This window comes from Crinia signifera, chromosome 2 (assembly GCF_055691185.1).
Source record: "Crinia signifera chromosome 2, ASM5569118v1, whole genome shotgun sequence".
Lineage (NCBI taxonomy): Eukaryota > Metazoa > Chordata > Amphibia > Anura > Myobatrachidae > Crinia > Crinia signifera.
Window position 1 is genome coordinate 69,776,376 of NC_139218.1, and position 26,073 is coordinate 69,802,448.

A 26,073-nucleotide genomic window follows, 5' to 3' on the forward strand; every position below is an offset into this window, starting at 1 on the left:
CCATCGTTGGAAAGTATCATCAACAGAAAAACCATTGATGAAATAAACCATCTATGGATTTCAGTAGAACAGTCAGCGAATGGCAAAGCCTTGAAATGTGCTACAGAAGGGAGGTGTATCTTTAAAAGACTTAGAATCGGCAATGTCGTTATTAGATCTTGGTCCTCAATAACAAAACCACCAGCATCTGCTACCCATCGATGGTTAATGGCCATCCCTAAAAGCGAGCCAACTAGTCAATATCGATGTCACTTATGCTTGTAGGTCTGGTTTAAAAGGGGTTAAAACAGTGGATACAGTAGCCCCTTTAAATGTCCCAAACTTGTGTGCAGTGGTTGAGTAAGGATATATTGAAATATATAGGAAGAAAAAATCCATTATCGGCTGTTTGTATTCCAACCATTCTGTTGTACCAATGGGCCAAAGGTAATTCAGAGATACTTCAGGGGCATGTCATTCATGTTGGACAGTCATCCTGCTGCTCACCTATTTCAGCATGCGTAGTCATCCATCAGCCTTAGTATGGCAGATTTCTTGCTTTTTGGGTTTTTGAGACTGTGCACTTTGGCATACAACAGGGGTTTTGAACATTTGTGTGCGTCTTGTAGTTTGTGAAACGTGAGTTGTGACTTTTCCTCCCTGCTTCTGTTTAATTAAAACTTTAGGTTAAAGATGAAGACAAACCATTGTCAAAGAAACAAAACGATGTCAATGGTAACCAAAATGGAACTGTAAGTTTCTTTAGTAACATAACTTGTAGCGGAGATTAACCTATTAAAATGATCAGTATTCCTGGATCACTTCTATAGGTTAATGTTTGTTTGATTGTTGTTGTTTTTTTTTTCTAGAAGCCATACGTTTTATTAGGCATTGGGAACACATCCCGGGGGAGTTTCAATAGTTTTAATGGCATCCGGTGGAGCTATTTAATTGTTGTGCTTGTCACACCCAAAGCAACGCACTGTGTTTAGATGTGTAAAATGGCTAAACCAATCTAAAGTGGAGATTAGGACACACGCCCAAACTACCACTTGGGCAACCAAACTTTGGACTTTTTGCAGATTTCTGCTCACCATCTCAGAAGGCTGAGAACGGAAATAGGTGCCTGTGGTATTCATCCCGTCGGTTACAACAATTGAATTGCTCTGTTGGAAAAACAATCTGACTGCATACAATTACCTCTCAAGCTGATACAAATATTTTTAAAGCTATGCATTATGCAGTTATGCTTGGACCAGTGTTGCAAATTCACCATGATTATATGTGTTAGCAGCTGGACTATACATGGTGCTGGCATTGCAAGTAATCCAGATATCAGATTCATGTTGATTTCACTTGAGAGATGTCCAGTCATCTGGTCTAATTGCTGCTATACATATAAATGATTTCAGGACTTGGTTTGCTTTAAATAGCAACAGGTTTGAAGAGAACAGAATGCTCAGTGATAACAGTTTCTAGAGCCCCGACTTGAGTTCTTGGGTCAGTACAGCTCTGAGAATGTTTCATCAGTTTTATACCGGGTCAGCCACCCCACTCCTCACTGCTGCAGGGCAGTCCTAGTACAAGCAGCTTCCCAGCAAGGACCGGACAGAGCTGTGCATTACTACCTCTCACTGATTGCCAGCTTTCACCCTTCATGCAGTAGTGTGTGTGATCCAAAACAGTGACAGTCAGAAACTCCAGAAAGGTATGGAGGCTCAGGCTTAAAATAAACATGTTTTATTGTCTTTGCATTTGGAGTATAGTGATAAAAAGAGTATTTTTGGAAATAACAATATCATGTTCTAATTGCAGTTAATATTTGGGGAGTTAATGGAATAAGTCATCTTAGGTCTAAAATGCTTTGTATGGTTACAGCTGTATATGGCCCAATTTGCCAGGCACCTATGTTATTATCTACTGGTTGTTTTATTCTTTGGGTACTTTGCAGTTCAGGTTCCAGGGCTGTTAGTACAGAGTATATAGCAAATCCTGTCCCATCAGCACTGCACTGCAGTCAGTCTTCTCTGCCAGATATACTGTCTACTGCAGGTCTTCAGTGACACAGGCTTGTCCATTGCTTCTGTGTCCTTACTGATGCTGTGGGTCTGATTTGAGTGTACCCTCACTCTATTCAATCATCAGGACAAACTGTTTGGAGAAAATATAAACAGCAAGTGTATTCCGTTTTCTAGGCTCTCTATATCCTGCGTGTAAACTGCTTGAACTCATGCTTTAGCCGGCTGCCAGGAACTTTTTATGTAAGGTCAGGAAATAAAGCTAGATTATTTCAGCAGTACCACTTACGAGAATGACTGGAGTCTGAGATATCACAGGAAGAAAGCCAGCTGCCCAATGCATTTATCAATAGCAAAATGGGCAATGTACTTTATGCCTGATAAATTATTAAGGCTATTATTATTATTATTACTACTACAGGTCGAGTATCCCGTATCCGAATATCCATTATCCGAATTATTCCGAAATACGGACATTCCAGAAAGTGAAAAAACATTTTTTTTTTGCTAAAAACTCACTGGGGACATATGTAACAGCACTACTGAGGACATGATATGTAACTGGCACTATATATGTACAAGAAAATGATTGCTTGGCATTCAAATTCAGTGCTGAGATAGTACACACATTTTGTTTCACGTTTTGAAACCTTGTTTTTTGAACAAATAAAATATATTTGTGTGTATTTTATGTGTTTATACAGCATAAATGCAAGATACTTCAAAATACATCATTGAAATATTAAAATATTCCGAAATACGGAATAATCCGTTATCCAAAATTCTCCTGGTCCCGAGCATTTTGGATACGGGATACTCAACCTGTACTACTACAAGTGTACTCCATTGCAGACTCCAAGCAGGCCTTATTTGCTGTCTTTCTCTGAATAAATAATGACCTAAATTAGCGAATATATGTGACTTCTTACAAAATGTTTCTTGTAACAGTTTGGTCCTAAAGGTTATTATAAAATACCAACATTAGGACACCAAAGGCAAAATGTGATGCCATGATATATATTATATGAGGTCTAAATACGCAATATACGGTTGCATTGTTGGAAATGGATTACAGCTCATTAAGAGGCTCATTAAATTGAGGATCACCTATTCCTGTTTCCATTCTGACTGACATGGGCGGAACCTGCCCATCTGATAGTTACCAGCCTGTCAAAATGAGGGAACAACATAACCGTAATATCTGCCCTGGCGGCTGTGCGAAGCCGAACAGAGCAACACTTGAATTGCTCCATCAGGCAAAATACAGTGGTCACCAGCACGCAAAGCACTTAAATCCCCCCACAGAGGTGAGGAGCAGAGTTAGCTTTTTATTTTTAGTGTATATATACAGCTGTTGTGAAACTAAACATCCCATCCTACACATCCCAGCATGCCTTCCCTAATTGCAAAACTGTGTCAAGGCATGATGGGACTTGTAGTTTCACAACAGCTGGAAGGCCATTCTTTGGACATGCCTGGTCTAATGGTTGGTGTGGTACATTTGTCTTGAGTCAGCAAATGTTTCGGTGTACATGTAAAGGTGTCAGAAACAGGCCTAGAAAGACAAAACGGTACTTATGTAGTATCTGGGCGCCCGATTTTGTGATTGTATGCATTACCTTAAGGCATACAATCAGATGCGATTCGATGCGATTTTTCCAACCCGATTTTAAAATCGGGCGCCCAGATACTACATAAGTACAGACAAAACTATGTTATTACAGTTAGGGACCTATTTATTTCAGTTGCTCCCTTTTGGGCCAGATATTTCCTGTAGTCAGCAGATTTCTTGCAAACAGTGGGGTTGATTTCAATATGGTGCGCAGTGAATAGTGCTGGGAGGGAGCTCCCGCCGCTACTCTAATCAGCGCCCCACTAAGTTGGAGAATGCCGGTACTCGCGAGTGTTGAGTCGCGAGTACCAGCATTTTCCATCTTAAGTGCCCTGTGGCAAAGTTGTTTGCTCAGTGTGAGGGCTTAAACAGCATTGCTGCCCTAGTTTTATCCCAGGAGGGGTGCAATGTGAAATCCACTAGTTGGACTTAGCGGTGTGCTGTTTAGAATAGCTGTGGGAGCTCCATCCTGGTGCTACTCACAGCGCACCACATTGAATCGACCCCAGTGACTCACATTGTAGACACCTGTTGCAGAACTTGGCTGGTAAGTGGATATAAGTTGTATTCTGCCACAGCTACAGGATAAATGCCATCTTATAATGTTCCCTAGGGCAATGTAAATCAGCAATTTTATTTAAATTCATCATCTTTTAGTTCTAGACCATTTATTAAGGCTGATATATTTTTTTTTTGCCCGCATAGAATATTGCCCTCTAGAGATCACAAATGAAAGCCTCTTGATCCACAGGCATTTATTTGAAAAGCTTTTCTGGTGTATTCCTTGTCCAATAAATTATTCAGTACCTTTCTAACTGGAGTTATTGTCCATATTGTGTTAATGTATTACATATATTTTTTTAACACCGTTTGCAGTGTAATTTAGTATACTGTATAAAAAGTACACTTTCTGTTTCTTACAATGTTTCTATCTTTAAAAATGTAGCCTGAAAACTCAGTGAGTGAGGGGGAGCAGTACTTAAGTAGTTCTCCAACTCCAGTGAATTCACTGACTCCAAATCCATTAAGGGCAAAAAGCCCAGAGCCAAGACAAAGCCCATTGAGGTTAAAGAGCCCAGAAAGGGTGCAAGGTTCTGTGAGGGTCACAAGCCCAGCACCTGTACTGAATGGTGATGCAATGCAGCCTGACAACAGGACAGCCAGCACCCTGCAGCAAGCAAAAGGTACCACATCCATTTACTCAGAAAAGTTGCCCGAGGAAGCTGGTGGCACCAAAAAGAAAGTGGTGAAAGTGGTACGGAAGATGGTTCGGAAAGTCATTCCCCAGGAGGAGGCAGGGAAGTCACTCCTGCCCCATGGGCAAAGTTTAGATTCTGTAAAAGGTGTAAAAAGCCAACCGCAGACCCCAATTCCTCAGGCTCCTGCCACACCAAAAACTGAGGCTAAGAAAGAGAACCCTAAGGATGAGATTTCAGTGGGTCTTACCAGCCTCATGACCAGGGGTAAAATGAAAGAACACAGGCAGAGGACTAAGCCTCCTGAGAAGAAACTGGAGCCTGCAGGTGAGAAAGTGACTTCACCTGTCCCCCCTATTGAAAATGATTCTGCAAAGCCAGCCACCCCCACCAAACCGGTCTCTGTAGAGGAGAAGACCATTCATCTGCAAGAACGGCTGTCTACAAAGGCAGCCAACTTGGATTTATCCAATAAGCCATCACCGAAAACTCCTGGAGGACATACACCTGAGGTATTCCTTTGTGTGCAAACCTAACCATCTATATGCATGAGCAAAGCAAACCATCACAAGCCACGATTCTCTTAACTTGGGTGGCCACATTTAACCACGCATGTGATCCGTGTGAAGTGGTGTGATTATATAAATATACTACATTAACAAATGATCCTATACAAACACAAGCCCGTTTTGTCAAGGCAGGCATAGATATTTTCACCATAAACTGATTTTTTTTCTTCACTTTTAAACATTGCATGCCGCAAAATGGATTTGGATATTTAATATCTCATTGAAGTAGTTGCTGTTGGGAAGCTGCATAATGAATCGGTCTGATTCTGTGCTTCAGTTGCTGTTAGGGGATCTGTATGTAACGCTTCCTGTTTAGAGCTTTTTTTATGAATGAAAAGTAGAGCTTTCAGCCTGAGTCAAATGTTAAAAAAGAAACAAAAAAAAAACCCCAGTGCATCCATTCTATGGCTGTGTATGGATTTGATTGTCAGTCAGCAATACAAGTGTTTTGTTTTTCCAATCATTCTCTTACCTCGGCTCAGCATTCGCTGAAGAAGGGAATTGCAACCTCCCAATCTCAAAAGTCTCCGCCTGTTCTTGTCATTCAAGAAAAAGCTGGCCTTTTCTCCAGACAGGTGTGTTGTTTCTAATAATATTGGACAATGCAGACTGAGAGGGACTGTTATCTTATGTAACCATTGCAGCACCTGGTTTAGCAGTCAATACTGTACATGATGATGTGTTTTTTTTTGTAACCAGATAATAAATGTGTGTCAAACAGTTGTGAAACCTGCTGTGTGCTTGTCGCAACTTTTAAAAGAAGCATCTTTAAAAGAAGGACTTGGATGTACCTTTGTTTGTAGCAACAGATGAAACAACATCTACAAATATTTACTGACCATTTGTTTGCTAGGTTACAATGATGGAGAAAGTGGCCACCAATTAGGGAGAACCACTTTATCTGAGCTGACCTAAAGAGTTCCTTTGACGCTTTCGGTGTGGTTAATGTGACACTGTTGCATATGTTACTTCTGTCAGGCTCTTGTATGTTTCAGTTTGAAAGTGGAAGTGTATAACAATGTATAACTCCATCTGTATTCTGTTTGTTCTTGTATCTGTATTTGATCATGGATTGCACTTCATAACTCATTAGTAAACAGCTAAATACTGAATTTGTGCAAATGATGTGCACTATATTGAAACATAATTTTATATACATGATGAAAATAAGACTGTTTAAAAAAAAAAAAGGGAGTCCAAATCTGTGCTTTGAGGTTAAGCTGGGTGCACATTATGTGATTTTCGTTAGCGATATCGTGCAAATCATTCAGTGTGTACCAACTATATCGTTAACAATGTGCACTCCCATGGGTCCATAACGAACCCCCTTTCATCTAAACATGCAGTCAAATCTTAGAAATAATATCAGCAGCTGCATGTACGGCGGGGGTCCCGGTGACATCACTGAGTGATATCGTTCAGTGTTTTAGCGCTATATTATTCATTCCTCAGCACTGCCGATATTGTTAGTGCGGCACATATCACATAGCTATTGTTTTTGGAGCTATTGCAGCTATTGTTTTTGGAGCTATAATGTAATAGTTGCCTACGTTCCTGTATTCTGCAGGAGACTCCCTCTCCCTCATTTCACCTAGCCCACATTACACTTTTACATTTTTGGGGAATAAAGGAATGAGGGATAGATACATTTACATTGAATCATTAGCACCATTTCGCAGCACTTTACCAAGTACAGTAGCTCTTACCAACTGCTTTGGGGATCATCTACATTTGGATATAAGTCATTTTAAAAGATTCCTCTCAGATGTAGCAGTACACACCCACGCTTCTAGGTGCCACGTTCACAATCTATTTTCACAATCTCTCCATATATGGAACTAGACACGCCATTTGGGTGGAGAATGACACGCCCCCTCAATGGGGCGCTTTGCAAAATTCTATTACCAACTACAAACCCCCTGAAACTAGTTCTCAAAAGTAGGCAAGTAATGTTTAGTTGTAATTACAGAAGATCATAGCATACTGCCCCCTCTAGGCCAATGATATTCACACATACTGTAGCTAAGATTTATGTGTCCAGACTAAGCATAGTACTATCTGTTTGTGAGCTAATTCCCACAGGCGTATTTTGCCAGGTGCTATCAGCAGTTGGGCCTATAGGTATGGCTACCATGTGGAAATGTATTCTACATAGCAGTATTAGAAATGTTCCAATCTCTGAAAGTTTTCAGTTTTGGCGTTTTTTCTTATGTTTGTAGAGATCTCTCCATTAAGAGCTCTAGTGTCTCCATAATAACTATTTGAGGGTTGTATTAATATAATTAAAGTATTTCCAGTTATTTGTTAACTATGTACTCAGCATTAACCAATACAAAATGGATGCAGAGATTAATATGAGTGTGAGAATCTGTAAAATTACAGGAAATCCATGTCCTGCTTTAATATTGAGCCGTGAGGTGGACATCGGATTCCTAGGGAAAATGGCTGCCGGTAGTGGCCCTCTTATGGTAGAGGAGGAGCAGATGGCTTCTTTAAACATTTATTTACCCAGGACTGTATGTACAAGGCCATGGCAGTAGATGCTTAGTCACCACTACTTTCACTCTCCTTTGCAAACAGCTGCTCTTGTCCATGAAACTTGGTTGTTCTATGTTGTTATGACCGCTAATTTGAGAGCTTTACAAGAATGCACAGAGGGCCTCATTCATTTTTGTATGCAAACCTAATAGTTTGGGTGTAGACAGACAACTGGAGCAAGATGGTACTGCGCAAAAACAATGAAATGGGCTGCTGGTTATAAAGTCCAAACCCCAAAAGACCGCCTTCCCAGATGACGGTCAATACGAAGCAATGGAGGTAAGTATCACGAGGATACAAGTGGGATCAGCCTTCACTACCAGCGCTCTCTAAGATGTATCTACCACACCTCCCTTAGGATGAAGTGGCGATCCTCTTCTCCTTGATCACCATTCTCTGGCACACTCTAATTCGGAGAAGAGGATCGCCACTTCATCCTAAGGGAGGTGTGGTAGATACATCTTAGAGAGCGCTGGTAGTGAAGGCTGATCCCACTTGTATACTCGTGATACTTACCTCCATTGCTAATAGTTTGGGTGTTGCTATGCCGCTTGAAATCCCTTGTCAGTTTGGTGGTGGAGCAAGGGTGGCATCTGGTGCCATTTTTCAAAACCAATGTTTATCAGGTCCACAATCGGACACAGACCCTGGTATCCAGATCCTCCTGCCAACCCAACTAAGCTTGACCTGACTAAGCTTCATCTTACGCAAAGTGGCTGGTGCCTGTAACCATCGCGCAGGACATTGTGCTTGTTCTAATCACCCACTGTCTTCCTTTGTCACTCTCTCCCTGTCCCAACATCCTCCTGACTTGTCACCCTCTTCCTCTCCCTGTCACCCACTGCCTTGTTGCATATTGTGAACTTGGGTTGGAGTGGAGGAGGGGGAATCTGAATTACATTTTTGTACCTGGGCCCCCTACTCACAAGCTCCGACACTGCGTGGCTGAGCCCTCAGACACCGCAGTCCGGTCCTAGCTGATATTAATAGGCTATATATCTTTCCTACAGACACCTTCGGGTGTGCATTGGAATTTAAACCAGATGGAATTGCACAGCCGTGTACAAACATATTTAACTCTGTTATAAGTAGCTCATGTTTGACTTTTCATCATGTGACAATACAATACAAGATGATACGCATGTGATGGCTAAATATATTCATGATCATTTCTGTAGACTCTGTAGACTGGTGCTCAGGGAAACAAAGATGGGGTTGCCAATTGCCTGCTTGCCTATTTAAAACTATTTTCTTTCATGGTTTGGGTAGTTTATAGCCTGGTGTAAGCAAGGCTGCTGAGAGGTCAACGGATCCCGGATAATGCGGAAATGTGTATGGGTGTCATGTACACTTGAGCAATCAGAACCCCCCCCATTCCTCTCACCACCCATGGAAATCTAGTAGATACTGTAGTCTGTTGTGTACTTGTGATGCAGTGTTTTTTCATTTGCCTGAACTACTCATTCAAAATTGTGTTCAAGTTTATTAGCTTGAGTGTGAATGCATGCTTTGACATCTATGCTCTTGACTGGTATCCATGCCAATACTACTACTCAATACTACTACTCATGTACCACACTCCCAACTCATAAATGACCCATACTACTGACTCTCCAGACATTCGGCCATGCTCTATACTACTGCAATCTCCAAGAAGTCAGATGTCTGCACCATGTGGTGCTGCTGCACTCTGCATTTGTCTGCACCCTGTATCATTGCTGCACTCTGCATTTGTCTGCACCCTGTGACGCTGCTGCACTGTGCAAATGTCTGCAACCTGTGGCGCTGCTGCCTTATATGACTGCACTCTAGTTCAGGGGTGGCCAAACCGGTACTGGAGATCTAACAACGGTCCACGTTTTCCAAATCTCCTAGCTGGTGCACCGCTGTAGTCATTACTAACTGTCACATTTTCAAACCTGCTGCATTCATTCCTCCTATAGATTCACAGGTTGCCTGAAAGACATGAACTGTTGGTAGATATTGAGGACAGGTTTGGCCACCCCTGCTGTAGGTGTTACTGACAATAAAACTGCAGACTTGGGTGTCCGTGCCTCCATACAGGCTCTAGAAACCAATTACAATATAGTATTCAGCAAAAACGAATACTTTCCTGCCAATGTACTTTAATCATAGCTGGTATTTACTGTAGCCTAGGGTATTCATTTTAACTGCTTCTAATGTTATGGTTCGTAAAATGGTGACACAAGTTGTCATTGTAAAGTCTATCAAAATTCACAGATAAAACAGACATATAGTATTACAGGTGTACGTGATGTCACTATAGAAAAAATACCTATCTAACTAAATATATCATATAAATATAACAATAAAACACAAACCTGTTGTGTGCATTTATGTTTCTGCCAGTGAGTGCTCATGTTCTGTAGATGTATTGTTTTTGCCCTTTACTTGGGTATGTGAGATTAAAATCCAAGGACATTGGATTCATTCTATACTGATGATATTAGACATTCATGCATTAGGAGCAGTATTGTTACATTTTAAATAAAAAAAAACTAATGCAAATTTGACCTTTAGGCTGAAAGTACAGATTCCCTGCGGACCACATCAGACGAAGCGCAGAAACGTCTGGAGAGAATCTTCATGGCACCTGTAAATAAAGTTGTTGTTTTATTCCCATCCTGCTTATCTAACCTTGTGTACCAGCTTCTGCCCATCAGTGCTGTGGAATACATAGTTTGCATTATTGAGAGCTTATAACCTATATCTGAGCATACTTCTCATTAGAATGGCTGGACAATGGTCAGTAGGAGAGCAGTATCCTGGCTCTCATCATAACTACAGTAGCAGAAGATGCAGCTGTCTTTAACTTGAACTTGAATACTTCCAGTAAGGTATGGGTGAGGTGGGCTATCCTTTTAGGGTATGTACCGAACATGGGACCATCTTAAATCTAAAGGCCCCCATACATTAGGCCGAGTCGGACCCAATTCTCCTGTGAGCCATCCGTGCCCACCAAACCCTTCCCAGTGGATGCCGGGCCGCCCACCTGCACTGGCTGCGAGTGGATTTTTAACATAAACATCCATTCGCAGGACAGGGAGAACCACCCCCATCATTCGATGGGCGCCGACCTTTGAATGATGTGGAACGTGCACGCATATCTTATTGACTCTCAGGTCACTTAGATATGCGTGCACCCTTGGGAGGAAGTGGGCGGGCAGCTGACATCAGGTGATGTCTGCTGAACAACCCCCTCACCTGCGTCACCGGGCGATTTGCTGGGGGTTCCCAGGAAAGCACCCGCAATGTGCCGCTGATTGTGTTACAATAGCCCGTTTATAGCCCTCAATGTGGAGTTTGCGCAACATTCTTCAGGGAGTTCAGAAACCTTCTTGTAGTTCTGAAGTGCTTGATTGTCCCTTACCTTCCCTTTATTTCATCATGGGTTGGGATCATTTGGTCTACAGAATGATGGTCGACAGTCATTAGGTCGACACCATTAGGTCGATATGGAGTCTAGGTCGACATGGTTATAGGTCGAAAGGTCATTAGTTTGACAGGTCATTAGTTCGACAATATCTTGGTCAACATGGGTTTCTTCACTATTTTTTTTTACCTGAATGTCAACACAGTTGACATGGACACCGTTTAAAGTGCACCTCATCCCCTCACTGCGCTCGCAGTGCGTTGGGCACACTGTTTTATTCTCCCACTACGCCCTAGTGCAGTGGTTCCCAACCTTTTTGATCTCCCGTACCCCTTGAATAGACTTTTCATTTTTGAGTACCCCCTCATCTAAATTTGAAATATCCACAGTACTTATGAGTGTAGTGGAAGTGAGCAGTATGCGTGTACTAATGCGTGTCCTTATATTAAGGAGTAGCGGAGGAGTAGCGGAGGAGTAGTATGCAGTCAGGAATCCTCTGTGTCTGGCCGCTGTCTGTGTACTTTCATCGGGGTTCCCACTTATGCCTGTAGGATTAATGCCACTGCTTTCTTGACACCTGACATGGGGCAGATGATTGCTGATGTTTGAGGGCAGCGTAGGTAGCTCCTAGTGGATTGCTGGTCAGGCAAAAGCACAAGGAGACACTAATGACGCTGCAGACAGAACTAAAAGTGACACAACGTGGTTCGTCTCCATGGCAATGGGGTCTTCTGCCACCATCAAAATACTTTTCCTACTTCCACCATTACCAATGTTATTTTCAAGAACCCCCAACTGGTCTGCAGAGTACCCCCAGGGGGTACTAGTACCCCAGGTTGGGAACCACTGCCCTAGTGGATGGTAGGGCATGAAATACCCACTGCCGGCACACGTCGGCTCAAAAAACAGTGAAAAACCCCATGTTGACCTTTTGACTATCAATCTAGACATCGTCGAACTAATGACCTTTTGACCTAAAACCATGTCGACCATTTCCCACGTCGACCTAATGACTGTCGACCATCCTGCTGTAGACTGCATCCCTTCATCATACCCATTCACTGCTGTACAGAGCAACAATAAGCAGGACCAAACATCTGACTTTCCAAAAGCATGAAATCCTCATCATTCCATTTTGGACATCCACATGTGTCATCAGATATGGAACTGAACAGCCTAATTGGCAGCAAGTCCGAATCGTATAATGAGCACATATGTTGCCAGCTTTAAGCACAGATAAATGAATTTAGCTTAGTCACACTCACATGCTCCCAAAGCAATTAATGCAGTCACCCATGATCACTTTTTCCATCTGTTTTGTGTTGCAACATACCGTAATTAGAATATTGATAAAGTAGCAAATTCCTATGAACTAATATGTGACTTTTAAACAAGTACTCATTCATTTGTTTGTGTCTTTGTAAAAATGATGAATGTATTTGTTTGATATAACATGATTGTAATGTCTCTATATTGCTCTCTAATACCCCTTTCAGACCGCATATGCCAGGTCCCCCCAGGATCCAGACACTGGTCCGTCCCAGGAGCGACCCGGCATTTGCAGTCTGAAAGTTTCTGCATCAAACCGCCTTATTGAGTCACGGCCATGATCAACCCCGGTAGGGACAAGGGTTAAAAAGCCAGGCTGCTCGACCCGGGAAACTTGGCTGTTGCGCTTTCAGACCACAGATCAACCCGATTTAAGACAGCAATAACCTGGGTTGATTTGGCAGTCTAAAAAGGGGTATAACACCTCATCAAAATAATGATTTAATTTTGCCTAAAACAGGAAATGCATGTGTTAAGGTGGCCATACACTACTGTGAGAAGTCACAGCAGTGTATGCCATGCGATCCCCCTTGAGCCGCCCAGGACCTTGGGCGGGATCGCAAGCAGTCCTTCTTCCTGTGACGTATAGCATGCGACCTCGTTCCCCTGCCGCCGGGAGGGGGCAGAGACCGAGGTCGGATGTGCAGGCAGGTCTGACTCCGATGTGCACAGGACCGCACATCGGTTCGGAATTGGGCTGATTTCACCCGATTTCTCAGCCCGATCCATCAGAATCAGGTGTAATCAGCCCAGTTGCAGTGTGTGCTGTTACTTTAACCAACTGTATGTTCTGAAAATATTCGGTTTATTCCTAGGTGCATAAATTAAATTGTGTTTGCCATGAATGTAATTTGGTAGTGTCTGCTCGCACACATGCACGTTTGCAAAGTAGACAAGATGCACACTTGTCATTGTCATTACCACTGGATAAAAGACCACTAATTGTTTATCTCCAAATCAAAACAATGATTGTTGAATTGCTGGGCTCTGCATATACGTTTGGGCAATCTGTTTCATATTCGATCTTGGCTGGGTTTCCCTCTCCTGTCATCGCCTCTGAGTAATGCTTTGTTAAGACAGAAGGAGAGGAGACAAGTGTCACATGTCTTGGCTTTCTCTGTGGACCCCTGCAGATACAGTAATAGACACTCCCGAACAGATAAATGTTATATCTCTTTACCTGTTGTCAACTCAAATAAGTTTCTAGTGTTCCATCTGCTCTTTTCATATCTGACGTATGTTGCTCATCTCTTCTCTCTTTCATCTTCTTGCTGCCATAGCTGGATCCAGCAGCCTCTGCCCTTTCGCCAGTGAGCCAGGTACTGTACCCCTGCACACAGGATCTCTCTGCCAACCCAGCCTCGTCTTCTATCCACATCTGGGCTGGTGTCTGTGCGCGTGTGTCATGCTGGAGTGTAAGGCTCTATTCACATCTCCCTCCTGCATAAATGTCCTACACCTCCATCTCCACATCTCTCTCTTGCATGAATGTTCTGTGCATGTATGTGTAAATATACATGTGTGTTCTGCATGTGGAGTGACTTTATGTAATGTATCTATATGTAAATATCTAGCATAGTTTAGATCCGGGATGGGGAACCTTCAGCCCTCCAGCTGTTGTTGAACTACACATCCCAGCATGCCCTGCAACAGTTTTAGCATGGCCAAATAGCAAAACTGTAGCAGGGCATGCTGGGATGTGTAGTTCAACAACAGCTGCAGGGCCGAAGGTTCCCCATCCCTGGTTTACAGCAACCATTTATCTTCACTTTACTTTCAATGTGGCATTTGTCACCCCAAATGTTACCTCCACCCCTTCTCCTAGTAAACCATTGGTCTTTGCTTACTTTTGGCTAACAGACTTGCTTAAGTTTAATTTGGACTGTTATGCATAATAAAACTTAATGCCTCATGCTTTTATTTCAATGTTATTTTTATTATGTTTGCAATATTGTGGCAAATCTATACAATGGCCAAAACATTTTTTGTATTAAAATGCATATAATCTATCATAAAAATGTGTGACATTTAGAAGCTTCACATGTAAGTGAAAGCCGCAGGTGCATTACTAAGCCTAGTCTATAATGGGCAGTAGTACTGTGTATTGGTGCTCTTTATGGACCATGGCCTGAATACTGTGTAAAGCAATCAGGAAAGACCATAATCTCATTTATTATTTATATATGCCATGTGAACAACATGGCTTTTACGTGGCATTTAATGATGGGGACTGCAGCGCCGGACCGCGTTCTCACTGCTAAGGCAAATTCCTGGTTTAAACCATTCTACTCGGTAATTTACCTTTTAACACAGGTTTTTTGCAGTGTGAACTGGTGTCAACTCGTGTCTGCATACCCGGGTCTCCAACTCTGGTAAAATGCAGAAAAAAAAATTCTGTGTTAAAAGGTAAATTACCGGGTCGACATGCTAGACCTGGGAATTTGCCTAGCAGTGAGAACGGGTATTAGTCCATTTATCAGATTTCTGTTGAGATAATTTCGAGTACATTTTGTTGCATGTTGTACAGCCAATCACCACAGATCATTACATAGTGTTTGCTGTATGTGGAAGTTTCCAGTAGCTTACATGATTTGTCTATCTGTGACTCCATGACTGACTGACAATGTATTAACCATTGACAAGACCTTGCTTCCCTTTCTCCTGCCAGTCAGCCACGCAGGGTGCCACAGAAGAAGCCCCAGCTTCGCCTTTGAGCTCACCCAATGCCCTGCATCAGGTTGGCTGTGACATGCAGTGCTGTTTTGTGTGTGTGTGTGTTTGTGTCTTCCCTGACAAAGAACTAACTCATGACAGCAGGTCACATTGCCATCCTCATTATTCTGCTTCCACCAAATGTATAACTTTTAGCATAAAATATATATACATATATTAGACTACATCGCTAGTCACTGGCTGCATTACATGTAATCCATTAAAGATGAGATTTTTATTTTCAGTAATGTCTTTTTTCAAATGCATTATGTGCATAGTCTTCCTCTTGTCACATTTAGTATATAAAAAGCCACAAATAACCCGACACAACCTCATGTCATCATAAATGCATCGTTTAGTTTTTATGATTGTTCGATATCCTGGATTCACCTCATCAAACTCACTTACGGGGGCATTTGCAGAGATGCAGAACACCAGCCGATCTTGGCATTGGGTTTTAGGTTTTGATGGGCTGTTACTTTATCATTCTCCATTTTATCACTTTTCATGGCTTAGTACATCTGACCCCCTATTACATATGCCCCATAATCTGTCATCCTTTACACATATATAGACAGGGCTGACTTACAGTAGATCTCCTATTGAAGTTCCCATTGAAGTGTTCAGAACTATCTGTGAATACTGATGTTTATGTCAGACCACCTGCTGCCATGCGGTTTGTTTTTTACCTCATGTGATTTTCACCCATGTTGCAATTCTGTTGTTTTCGTAACAAATCCTTACTAGAACAGCTTGTAGTGTTACTACATAGAACTTCACTTCAGTGCATGTTACGTTGTGTCATTGTCACACTTTTGAATATAATTGGAACACTGAATATTTCCATATTCTCCCATTTGTAGCCTGAATGCGTGCAATTAAAGCCATGTTACACACTGAGTAGTGAGTGCCGTGTCCCAGGTATATTATATTACTGTCTATAAAGGCACGGGTTTACGGTCATTAGTTTGACACACCTAAGGTCGACATGGGCTTAGGACGACACCTCAGAAGGTCGACAGGGTCATTAGGTCAACACAAACATTAGGTTGACATGGGCTAGGTTGACAGTCAAAAGGTTGACATGGTTTTTTTTGTGCCGACAGGCAGTATAGCCATGCGAGGGGATGTGTGTGTATATATATATATATATATATATATATATATATATATATATTTTTGTGCCGACAGGCAGTATAGCCATGCGAGGGGATGTGTGTGTATATATATATATATATATATATATATATATATATATATATATATCGACCTTTTGACAGTAAACCTAGCCCATGTCGAACTAATGCTTGTGTTGACCTAACCCCATGTCGACCTTATTGGTGTCGACCCTATAGAAACCCATTTCATACATACAGTAAAAAAGTGGGAAAACTGACTTTTATTTGTGCTAACCTGTAGGATTACCCCTTCTAGTACGCAGCTTCAGCTGGATAGTAACAAATCCCAGCATGCTCTGTGTTACTACAGCAGGACATATTGGAACTTGTCTCATCACAGCTGTAAAGCCGCCGATTTTCTACCTCTGTCTCAAATTCCCAAAATGTATCTTCATTGTTCTCACCAATGTAACAAATGCAAAACTCACACTAGTTATTTTTGTTAAATGTTCAGTCGAGGTTGTATTTATCTGTGTTGCTATAGTAATGCAATAAAAAAAATGGTTTGTGTTGCTGTTCTCTTTCTAAACAAGGAGGATCAGCTTTTTTTGTGTGTCTTTTTGGCATTTGATTTCTTATTTTGTGTTTTAAGCCAACCTATTGTAAAACAGTATGTGTGTGTGTTTTGCACTTGCATCCCAGGAACCCACTTTCACCTCGAGCTCCATCTACCGCCTGTAATTCAGTACTAAGTTGGATTGTTTTCTCTTTTCAGGCGAAGACCGAGGAACAGATCTCTGCTGAGCAGAACTGGTATGAGACAGAAAAGGTGTGGCTGGTTCACAAAGATGGATTCTCTCTGGGTAAGTTCCTTTCTCTTGCATACTTAAGATGGGAGATTTTAGTAAAATAATAGTCAGAAAATCTTAAACGGCTATCTTTATCCTGGCATATGTCCCCCATGAATTATATTAAATTGAAATTGTGGTCTACCTTTGGAAACATTCACCATGTATCTCTTGTGAGGATGACACCTAATAGAGTAAATCTGGCTGCTGCTAACGTCACCAAAACACTTCGGGGTAAATTTACTAAGATGTGTATTCTACTTCACATGTGATGTTGCTAAGGGCAACCGATCAGATCCTGTCTATTATCTTCTAGAGGGTTCTAAATAAATAATAAGTAGATTCTGATTGGTTGGCCATAGCAACATTATGGGGGGTATTCAATGTCAGGGTCACGGCAGTCGAGCTTGCATGACCGCCGTGACCCAGTCCCGTTCTCGGTCAGCTCGACCGAGAACACGCAGATGGGATTCATTGTCCCGCCTGCCGGGGAGCGAAAAGGGAGCTTGGCCGCGAGTTGCGGCCGGGAAGAGGCGAGCTGCACGAGCCCGACAGCTTGTGAGGTCTGGCTCGTTCTGCCGAGATACCCTGCTCAATGCTGTCGGGAAAGACAGCATTGAATAGGGCCCGGCGGGCATCTCCCCGATGGGAGGTGCTCGCCGGAGATTGAATATCCCCCTATATGTGAAGTAGAATACACATCTTAGTAAATTTCCCTCTTCATGTTTACAAGAATATATCAGGGAACCTTGCAGGCAGGACTGTTTAGGACAGGTCATATTTCTGTAGGTCCGGGGTTCGATTCCCTATCTGTGTAGAGTTTGTATATTATCCCTGTGCTTGCATTGGCTTCCTATGGGTTTCTCCCCACAATTGGCTGCTGACCACATTAATCCAGTATATGTGCACATGCTCTATTGGGGCAGGGACTGATGTGAATGGGGAAAAACAGCGGTGCAAAGAAGGAATACACTGTGGAGATTATTCTGGTTCACACACAAAGGCAAATTCACTTTCAAGTTAGATTTGGGTGAGTTATTTTGTTTCTGTGCAGGGTAAATACTGGCTGCTTTATTTGTACACTGCAATATAGATATCAGTTTGAAGTATAAACCCCACCCAAATCTAACTCTCTCTGCACATGTTACATCAGCCCACCTGCAGGGGAACATGGTTTTGTCCATTGGATTTGCCTTTCCGAGTGAACCAGAATAACCCCCTATTTAAATACTATTTAAATAATTAGCAATTAATAAATATAGTGGCTTATGTACTAAGCCTTGGAGAGAGATAAAGTGATTGGAGATAAAGTGCCAGTCAACCAGCTCCTGACATTTTTAAAGCATGGCCTGTAACATAGCAATTACAATCTGATTGCTTGGTACTTTAGCACTGTCCACTTTGTCTCTCACCAAGGCTTAGTACAAAGGCCCTGACTTGCTGTACTGTCCTCACGTCTGGGCTTCCACCACAGCTTCCCCATACTGAATTGTCAGAGATACTGTAGTAGCCTCTTAAAAATTTAATTTTCATGGAGTAATCTGGATTCTATGAGAATAGAATAATTTCTCCAAAACTTTGCTTTTGACTTGGAGGTCCACAGTTAAAATATTTTGCCTTATTTTAAGACATTAAAAAATCTTGCAAGATATTCTTCTGCTTTGTTACATCTTATTAGAGTATATGTTAGGGACTATCTCTTTATCTTTGTCCCTAGAGGTGACTGAGGCGGAGGGAATATTTTACTGGTTAAGAATAAGGTGGTGCTCCTACAGTCTGGTAAAAGGTTGCACTTAATTGTCAGACATACCACGTATATACCTGTGCATGTCCAGATTCTACCTCCAATTTACATGTGCCATCTGCCCCAACTTCCGTGAGATACCTCTCCATATGTTGTAAATCAAAATCGACAGGCACTCTCACCCGATACGCGCTGCTCTTACCGATCAATTAGCTTTGAAGCTACCTAATTGACTGGCCAAATTGCAATGGGCATAGAATCCTATTCGTAGCATTCTGTATTGTCTGGTGTTCTAGGCTCTCATTTCTTTAGTGATTGTTTAATGAGTCTTGGCATGAATTTTATCAAGCTGTTCTGCTGTGAAAGTTTACTCCCCGGGCATTCGAATGGATAAGCTTCATGCCCTATCTCCATAACTTTAAATATCTAAAGCTGCACTTAATGAATCTGAATACAGAGTATTGTATTATGTTGCCTGGGAGCTATGTACTCGCTAATTTCTTTAAATGTGTTGGTATACATGGTCTGTGCGGAAAGGGGGCTATTTTCGTTTAGAGTATCTGTTTGCAGATGCCTGTTTTCTAGAGCGTTTTAATGGAAAACTAAATTACATGGAAATTGATTTGTTCTTTGCATATCGGTTTTAAAGCGGTTTCCGATGGCTCTGGCTTATAAACACTCATTTACTGAAAATCAATGCCTTTAATCACACTTAAGTTGCTTATTCATCAATCTCCATATAATATGTTATTTTTGCAGACAGAAGATTTGCATTCCAGCATTTATTGTAAGTACGTACACTGCTCAATAAAAAAATAAAGGGAACACTTACATAACACATCCTAGATCTGAATGAATGAAATATTCTTATTAAATACTTTATTCTTTACATAGTTGAATGTGCTGACAACAAAATCACACAAAAATTATCAAAGGAAATCAAATTTATTAACTCATGGAGGTCTGGATTTGGAGTCACCCTCAAAATTAAAGTGGAAAAACACACTACAGGCTGATCCAACTTTGATGTAATGTCCTTAAAACAAGTCAAAATGAGGCTCAGTAGTGTGTGTTTCCTCCACATGCCTGTATGACCACCCTACAACACCTGGGCATGCTCCTGATATGGTAGCGGATGGTCTCCTGAGGGATCTCCTCCCAGACCTGGACTAAAGCATCTGCCAACTCCTGGACAGTCTGTGGTGCAACGTGGCGTTTGTGGAAGGAGCAAGACATGATGTCCCAGATGTGCTCAATTGGATTCAGGTCTGGGGAATGAGCGGACCAGTCCATAGCATCAATGCCTTGGTCTTGCAGGAACTGCTGACATACTCCAGCCACATGAGGTCTAGCATTGTCTTGCATTAGGAGGAACCCATGGCCGACCACACCAGAATATGGTCTCACAAGGGGTCGGAGGATCTCATCTCGGTACCTAATGGCAGTCAGGCTATCTCTGGCAAGCACATGGAGGGCTGTGCGGCCCCCAAAGAAATGCCAACCCACACCATTACTGACCCACTGCCAAACCGGAGGATGTTGCAGGCAGCAGAACGTTCTCCTTGGTGTCTCCATACTCTATCATGTCTGTCACGTGCTCAGTGTGAACCTGCTTTTATATGTGAAGAGCACAGGGCGCCAGTGGCAAATTTGCCAATCTTGGTGTTCTCTGGCAAATGCCAAACTTCCTGGGCTGTAAGTACAATCCCCACCTGTGGATGTTGGGCCCTCATACCACCCTCATGGAGTCTGTTTCTGACCATTTGAGTAGACACATGCACATTTGTGGCCTGCTGGAGGTCATTTCGCAGGGCTCTGGCAGTGCTCCTCCTGTTTCACAAAGGCGGAGGTAGCAGTGCTGCTGCTGGGTTGTTGCCCTCCTGCAGAACAACTCCTTTATTGGGGGTGTCTTGCTAATTGCCTATAATTTCCACCTGTTGTCTATTCCATTTGCACAACAGCATGCGAAATTGATTGTCAATCAGCGTTGCTTCCTAAGTGGACAGTTTGATTTCACAGAAGTGTGATTGACTTGGAGTTACATTATGTTGTTCACAAAGTGTTCCCTTTATTTGTTTGTGGTGAAGGTGGTATTCCTTTAGAGATAGCGCTGCCAAGGGGTATGCTGCCTGATAGACCCCTGTAGTGTAAGTGCAACCACTACACAGAAAATGACATGCAAACAAAAGTGGTTGGTGAAAATCAATTGGCGCGCCCCCCTGTTCCCTTAATACATATTAAACACCAAGTGTAGTAATGTGAACAAAGTACATAGACCTGATGATCAGGATACTCTTGTTTAGAGAGCAATCGTGGTTTCTGAAATGAAAAGAATTGGTCCTTTTTCCCTCCACCGGGATAGCAGACCACAGAACACAATAATTGTGCCGCACCTTTGGTAAAGTATAAAGGTTTTAATACAGCCTTGCACTTACAATTTGATGACAAGTACAATCGCATAAAAAATAATCCCACTGGCAAGCTCCTAATGTCCTGGACCAATCTCCCTTGGAACTCCTGCAGGGCGTCCGGTCGGCAGAGGATGGAAAGTAGGTTTCGGAATTGGGTGCACATCACATGGCAAGGCTGTAGTAAAACCTTTATACTTTACCAAAGGTGCTGCACAATTATTGTGTTCTGTGGTCTGCTATCCCGGTGGAGGGAAAAAGAACCAATTCTTTTCATTTCAGAAACCACGATTGCTCTCTAAACAAGAGTATCCTGATCATCAGGTCTATGTACTTTGTTCATATTACTACACTTGGTGTTTAATATGTATTAAGGGAACAGGGGGGGCGCGCCAATTGATTTTCACCAACCACTTTTGTTTGCACTTTATTTTTTTGAGCAGTGTATATTCCTTATGTAAACAATGTTTTAATACATAATTGAAGTCTTTGAAAGCATGCCACACTTTCAGCTCTGGATGTAACCATGGATATACATATTTGGACGACACAAGATGCAGTTGTATCAGAATTATAAAGATGTACTGCATGGTGCTGATGATCAACAATATGTGTCACTATGCTGTACAGATTTCCAGTCCTGCTTATTGATACTTATCTCATTAGAGCTTTCACTCTAATTTTCCTAAGCACCTAAACATGCGGGGCCTAATTTAACATGTTTCCTGCATGGGTTTGTGCCATTGTGGTGAAAGATGGTATTTCTAGTGGAGCGGTTGGGCAGATTGAACAAGCAGAAGGAAAAAAATAAATAAATAATTTGCAGAGAAGATTATAGTTCCTAAATAATGGGCTCTAAGTTTAATTGTTTTGCTATACAGGAAAAGCAAACCAGTATAGATCTTGAGGAAATTTGTACACCTTTGCATGCTGCACCTTTTACAATTGTCCTGCATATTTGCAAACTTTGGTGCCCATGTAATCTGTAGAGGCATCTATGCATGGAGCGTAGACATGCACCTATATGTGTATAGCACACATCAATATGTAACAGGGGCATGTTGTGCTGAACATCCTGTGTACTGTACATTGTGATCCAGTGCTGCTAGTTTAGTCAGAAGCTACTTATACTACCTATTTGTGTTTGGGTTTCCCCAAGCTTGTCAAGTTTCCTCTCAAGGCCCAGACAAACATGGAGAGAACATGTGTCACTACAGATCAACCTGATCAATATGCACACCCTAGTTCCACTGCTGCAAGTTAGAAGTGCTAACTGTGTGTCCCCATAGTAAAATGATTCCAGAATCGCTGGCTAAATAATCGCTAAGCAACCATATTCTCATGTTTTCTAGGGTGTACGGGGCGATATCGCTAGGAGCGGGCTCCCACTACCAGCCCTGTACTGGTACATGCTGTACCTACTCTTGTACACAGATGCATTGTACACCAGCGTCTAGTGGTTTCTAGTAAAAATGGGTCACCAGCACCTCCAGAATTGCTTGCGATTTTCAGTCAAAAAAGCTGGTCGCTGATGAAAACAGTACTCTGAGCGATATATCGCTGAGTGATATTAAGCCAAAATCGCTCAGCGACCAAATTGCACCATGTGTACACACCTTTACCGATTTATTGTCAACTGATTCACAAAGCTCCAGGGCAATCCACCTATGATACCTATAAAATAAACACAGACACTTTGGTAACAAATTTATTAACAGTGTTGTTATAAAACATACTACGTTGCAATTTTGAAACACAGTATCAGACACTCCTCAACATAGAGGCTTCTAACACACAGGCTTCATTCCACACTCTTAACCCAAGTGGGATTTATAGGTGAAACTCAGCGATCTACCAGGCATCTCAGGGGATCTGCTAAATCTCTCTGTATCATTAATAAGGGCATATTAGCCACACTCATTAGAAAAGGGGACAGACCCTGTGATTGATTTATTGCTTATCCGGATAGGTAACAGTAATATTTGGTAACAAACGCTGAGCCGTAATATACAATAGGGTGGATCACACAGCTATCATGTTATCCCCGCACGTCCTTTTTTAAAAAAAGCACCATTTTCACTTTATCTGTTTGTCATGTTTTTTATATATTTCGCTATTCTGTTCAAGGGGCTGAAATATGATACGCACATCCTTTTGGTTGTCGATTTCCTCTTCTATAAGAATATTTAGACAACATACATGCATAAGTCATACTATTAAGCTATGCCAGTACTTGTAGACCATTGCAGTCATTTACTAGCAACGTGCTATCTTTTGCTGAACATTAGTGTGCAGATAATGCACACTAATTATCATAATGCACAATGCACAATAATGTGTGGTTGTTGTTATTTATTATGCTTCTTACATTGCTCTGTTAGAAAAAGATCACTAATTGGTGTCTTCTGCTTTGTGCAGCCAATAAGCTAAATGCAGAGAACAGCAATCTACCGGAAGGCAAGTTAAAGATCCGGCTGGAGCACGACGGCACGCTACTGGATGTAGATGAGGATGATGTGGAAAAAGTGAGTGTACATGTACTGTATATAGCTTTGTATTTCTGGTCTGTGAAAGCTGCATACATGATTAGTTACTTTGCTTTGGTATATTGCTGTATTACGGTGTTATGTATATTCAGTGGCAGGTATTCAATGCGGCCGGCGAGGGGGTTAAACAGCGAGGTTTGCAGAAAACCAGCGATCCTCTCGGTTTAACCCCCGCGCCGGCCGCTCGCTCTATTCAACGTTCTGGGGAAATCCTCGCCGCCTCAGGACGGCGAGAATTCCCCAAAACAGCGAGACCTGCGGCTAATGCAGAAAACTCGCTGTATTTAGCCACGAGTCTCGCTGCTTCTGGAGCCGCATACGCCAATTCCCCCTCGCTCAAAAAATGGAGCGAGGGGAAATTGGCATATGAGGGGGCAGCGTTGACTACTGACAGGGTGAGTGGTGACAGCGAGCAGGAAGCTCTGCTCGCTGGCGCCGCTCGCCCACAGCATTGAATACCTGCCAGTATCGCAGCAGCATAGCACTAGGCTGCAATACTTATCGAAATAAGCTATCTACAGTAAATAGCACTAATATACTGGGTGACATAATATGGGATGAGATTTTTAGTCACTTTCCAAAATCGCATATTATCGCACTTTTTCAAATTGCATTTTTTTTGCAAATTTGCATATTTAATAATATGCGAATTGCAAAAAAGTGCGATAACGGTCATGAAAATGTGCGAATTTGAAGAAATGTGCGATTTTGTGTTAAATTTTTTTTTTTTTTTTTTTAATGGCGTGGGGTCCCCCCTCCTGAGCATAACCAGCCCCCCGGGCTCATTGAGCCGGACCTGGTTCCAAAAATACCGGGGACAAAAAGCGTAGAGGTCCCCCTGTATTTTTGAAACCAGCCACAGACTCTTGAACCGGTCCTGGTTCCAAAAAAACTGGGGGCCCCCGTATTTTAAAACCAGCACCAGGCTCCAACAGCCTGCGGTGTCATGCCACATCCGGGGACACTTTTTACATAAGGTCCCCTGGCCGTACTATGAGCACCGTAGCTGGTCAGTCTTGGATGGGGTACCTGTCCAGGGCTGAAGCCCAGGGCTGTCACCCACGTCCGTGAGCTGTGGACGCCGGCCTAATAGGGGTAAATCATCCATACAAATCATTGCTTTATACAGGTGAACTACAAGTCCCAGCAAGCCTCCACCGCACGCTGGGACTTGGCGAAGTCCAAGCATGTGGGGCATTAATGGGCCTGTTGGGACTTGTAGTCCACCTGTAAAAAGAATGTTTTAACAAAAACACACACACACACACACAGAGAAAAGTACAAGTTTATCACACACACACACCTTAATTTTACACCAATATACTTACAGCACCAGGGTCCAGTGCTGACTTCCTCCTCCACTGCAGGCTCATCCCGCACTGACAGCAGGTTGAGCTGGCTTCCTCTGTCCCTGCTAACAGGATGTCACAGCGCTATAGAATCTGTTAGCGTGGTTGGCTCTATGCCTCTCCATGAAGACACTTTCAGCCAATCAGGGCTAAGCTATGCGTCCGATTGGCTCGCTGCATATGCCACGCAGCGGGCACAGTGGCTCGCTACGCATACCACCACTGCCCGTCTGTTGGGGTTTTAGCAGTCGGAATTCTGACGTCGGAGTAATGACTGTCGGAATCCCGACTGCCGGTCAGTCATCCGGGACCCATTCTGTTCTGTACACAAAGTTTCATATACAGTACTTTTAAAAGCTGGTAAATATATCCTTATTGCCATTTAAGCAAAGTAAATTAGTTTGGTTCACACCAAATGATTGACATGCACAATGTCAATATAGACAAAAGGACGGCATAAAAATGGTCGACACATGAGTTTTTTGTGTGCTATTTATAGATTTCATCACGTGGACACTAAATTAGTGTACCGCTTCGCTGGCCAAGGCACCTTCCTCTGCTACCACTGTACTCGGCAGACTTTACTATGCCCAACTGTAGTCTACATGGCTAAAAAAAAAAAAGAATAAAAAAAACCATGTCTGTTGACCTTGTGCATGTCCGCCTTATGGTTGTCGACCTATTGGTCACTGGCCTAGAGACGGTTGACCAGA

The 26,073-nt window shown here is 42.4% G+C and overlaps 2 protein-coding genes across 14 annotated transcripts in view; both read left to right on the forward strand.

Moving 5' to 3' along the window:
• MYO18A (myosin XVIIIA) overlaps nt 1-26,073 on the forward strand; it is a 315,102-nt gene that overhangs the window by 89,837 nt on the left and 199,192 nt on the right. For 2 of the 13 annotated variants that reach the window (XM_083172333.1, XM_083172334.1), the window contains exons 3-7: nt 10,454-10,528; nt 13,916-14,050; nt 15,304-15,372; nt 17,241-17,328; nt 23,884-23,990. In XM_083172333.1, coding sequence (XP_083028459.1) covers nt 10,454-10,528; nt 13,916-14,050; nt 15,304-15,372; nt 17,241-17,328; nt 23,884-23,990 — 474 coding nt within the window. The remainder of the gene's footprint in view (nt 1-10,453; nt 10,529-13,915; nt 14,051-15,303; nt 15,373-17,240; nt 17,329-23,883; nt 23,991-26,073) is intronic. The other 11 variants (XM_083172338.1, XM_083172344.1, XM_083172342.1 and 8 more) reach the window with 8 other exon arrangements.
• On the forward strand, nt 1,502-5,341 carry LOC146059284 (uncharacterized). Its single transcript, XM_083171395.1, has 2 exons — nt 1,502-1,687; nt 4,556-5,341. Exon 2 carries the CDS (start codon nt 4,748-4,750, stop codon nt 5,339-5,341), a length of 594 nt encoding a protein of 197 aa, XP_083027521.1. The 5' UTR covers nt 1,502-1,687; nt 4,556-4,747.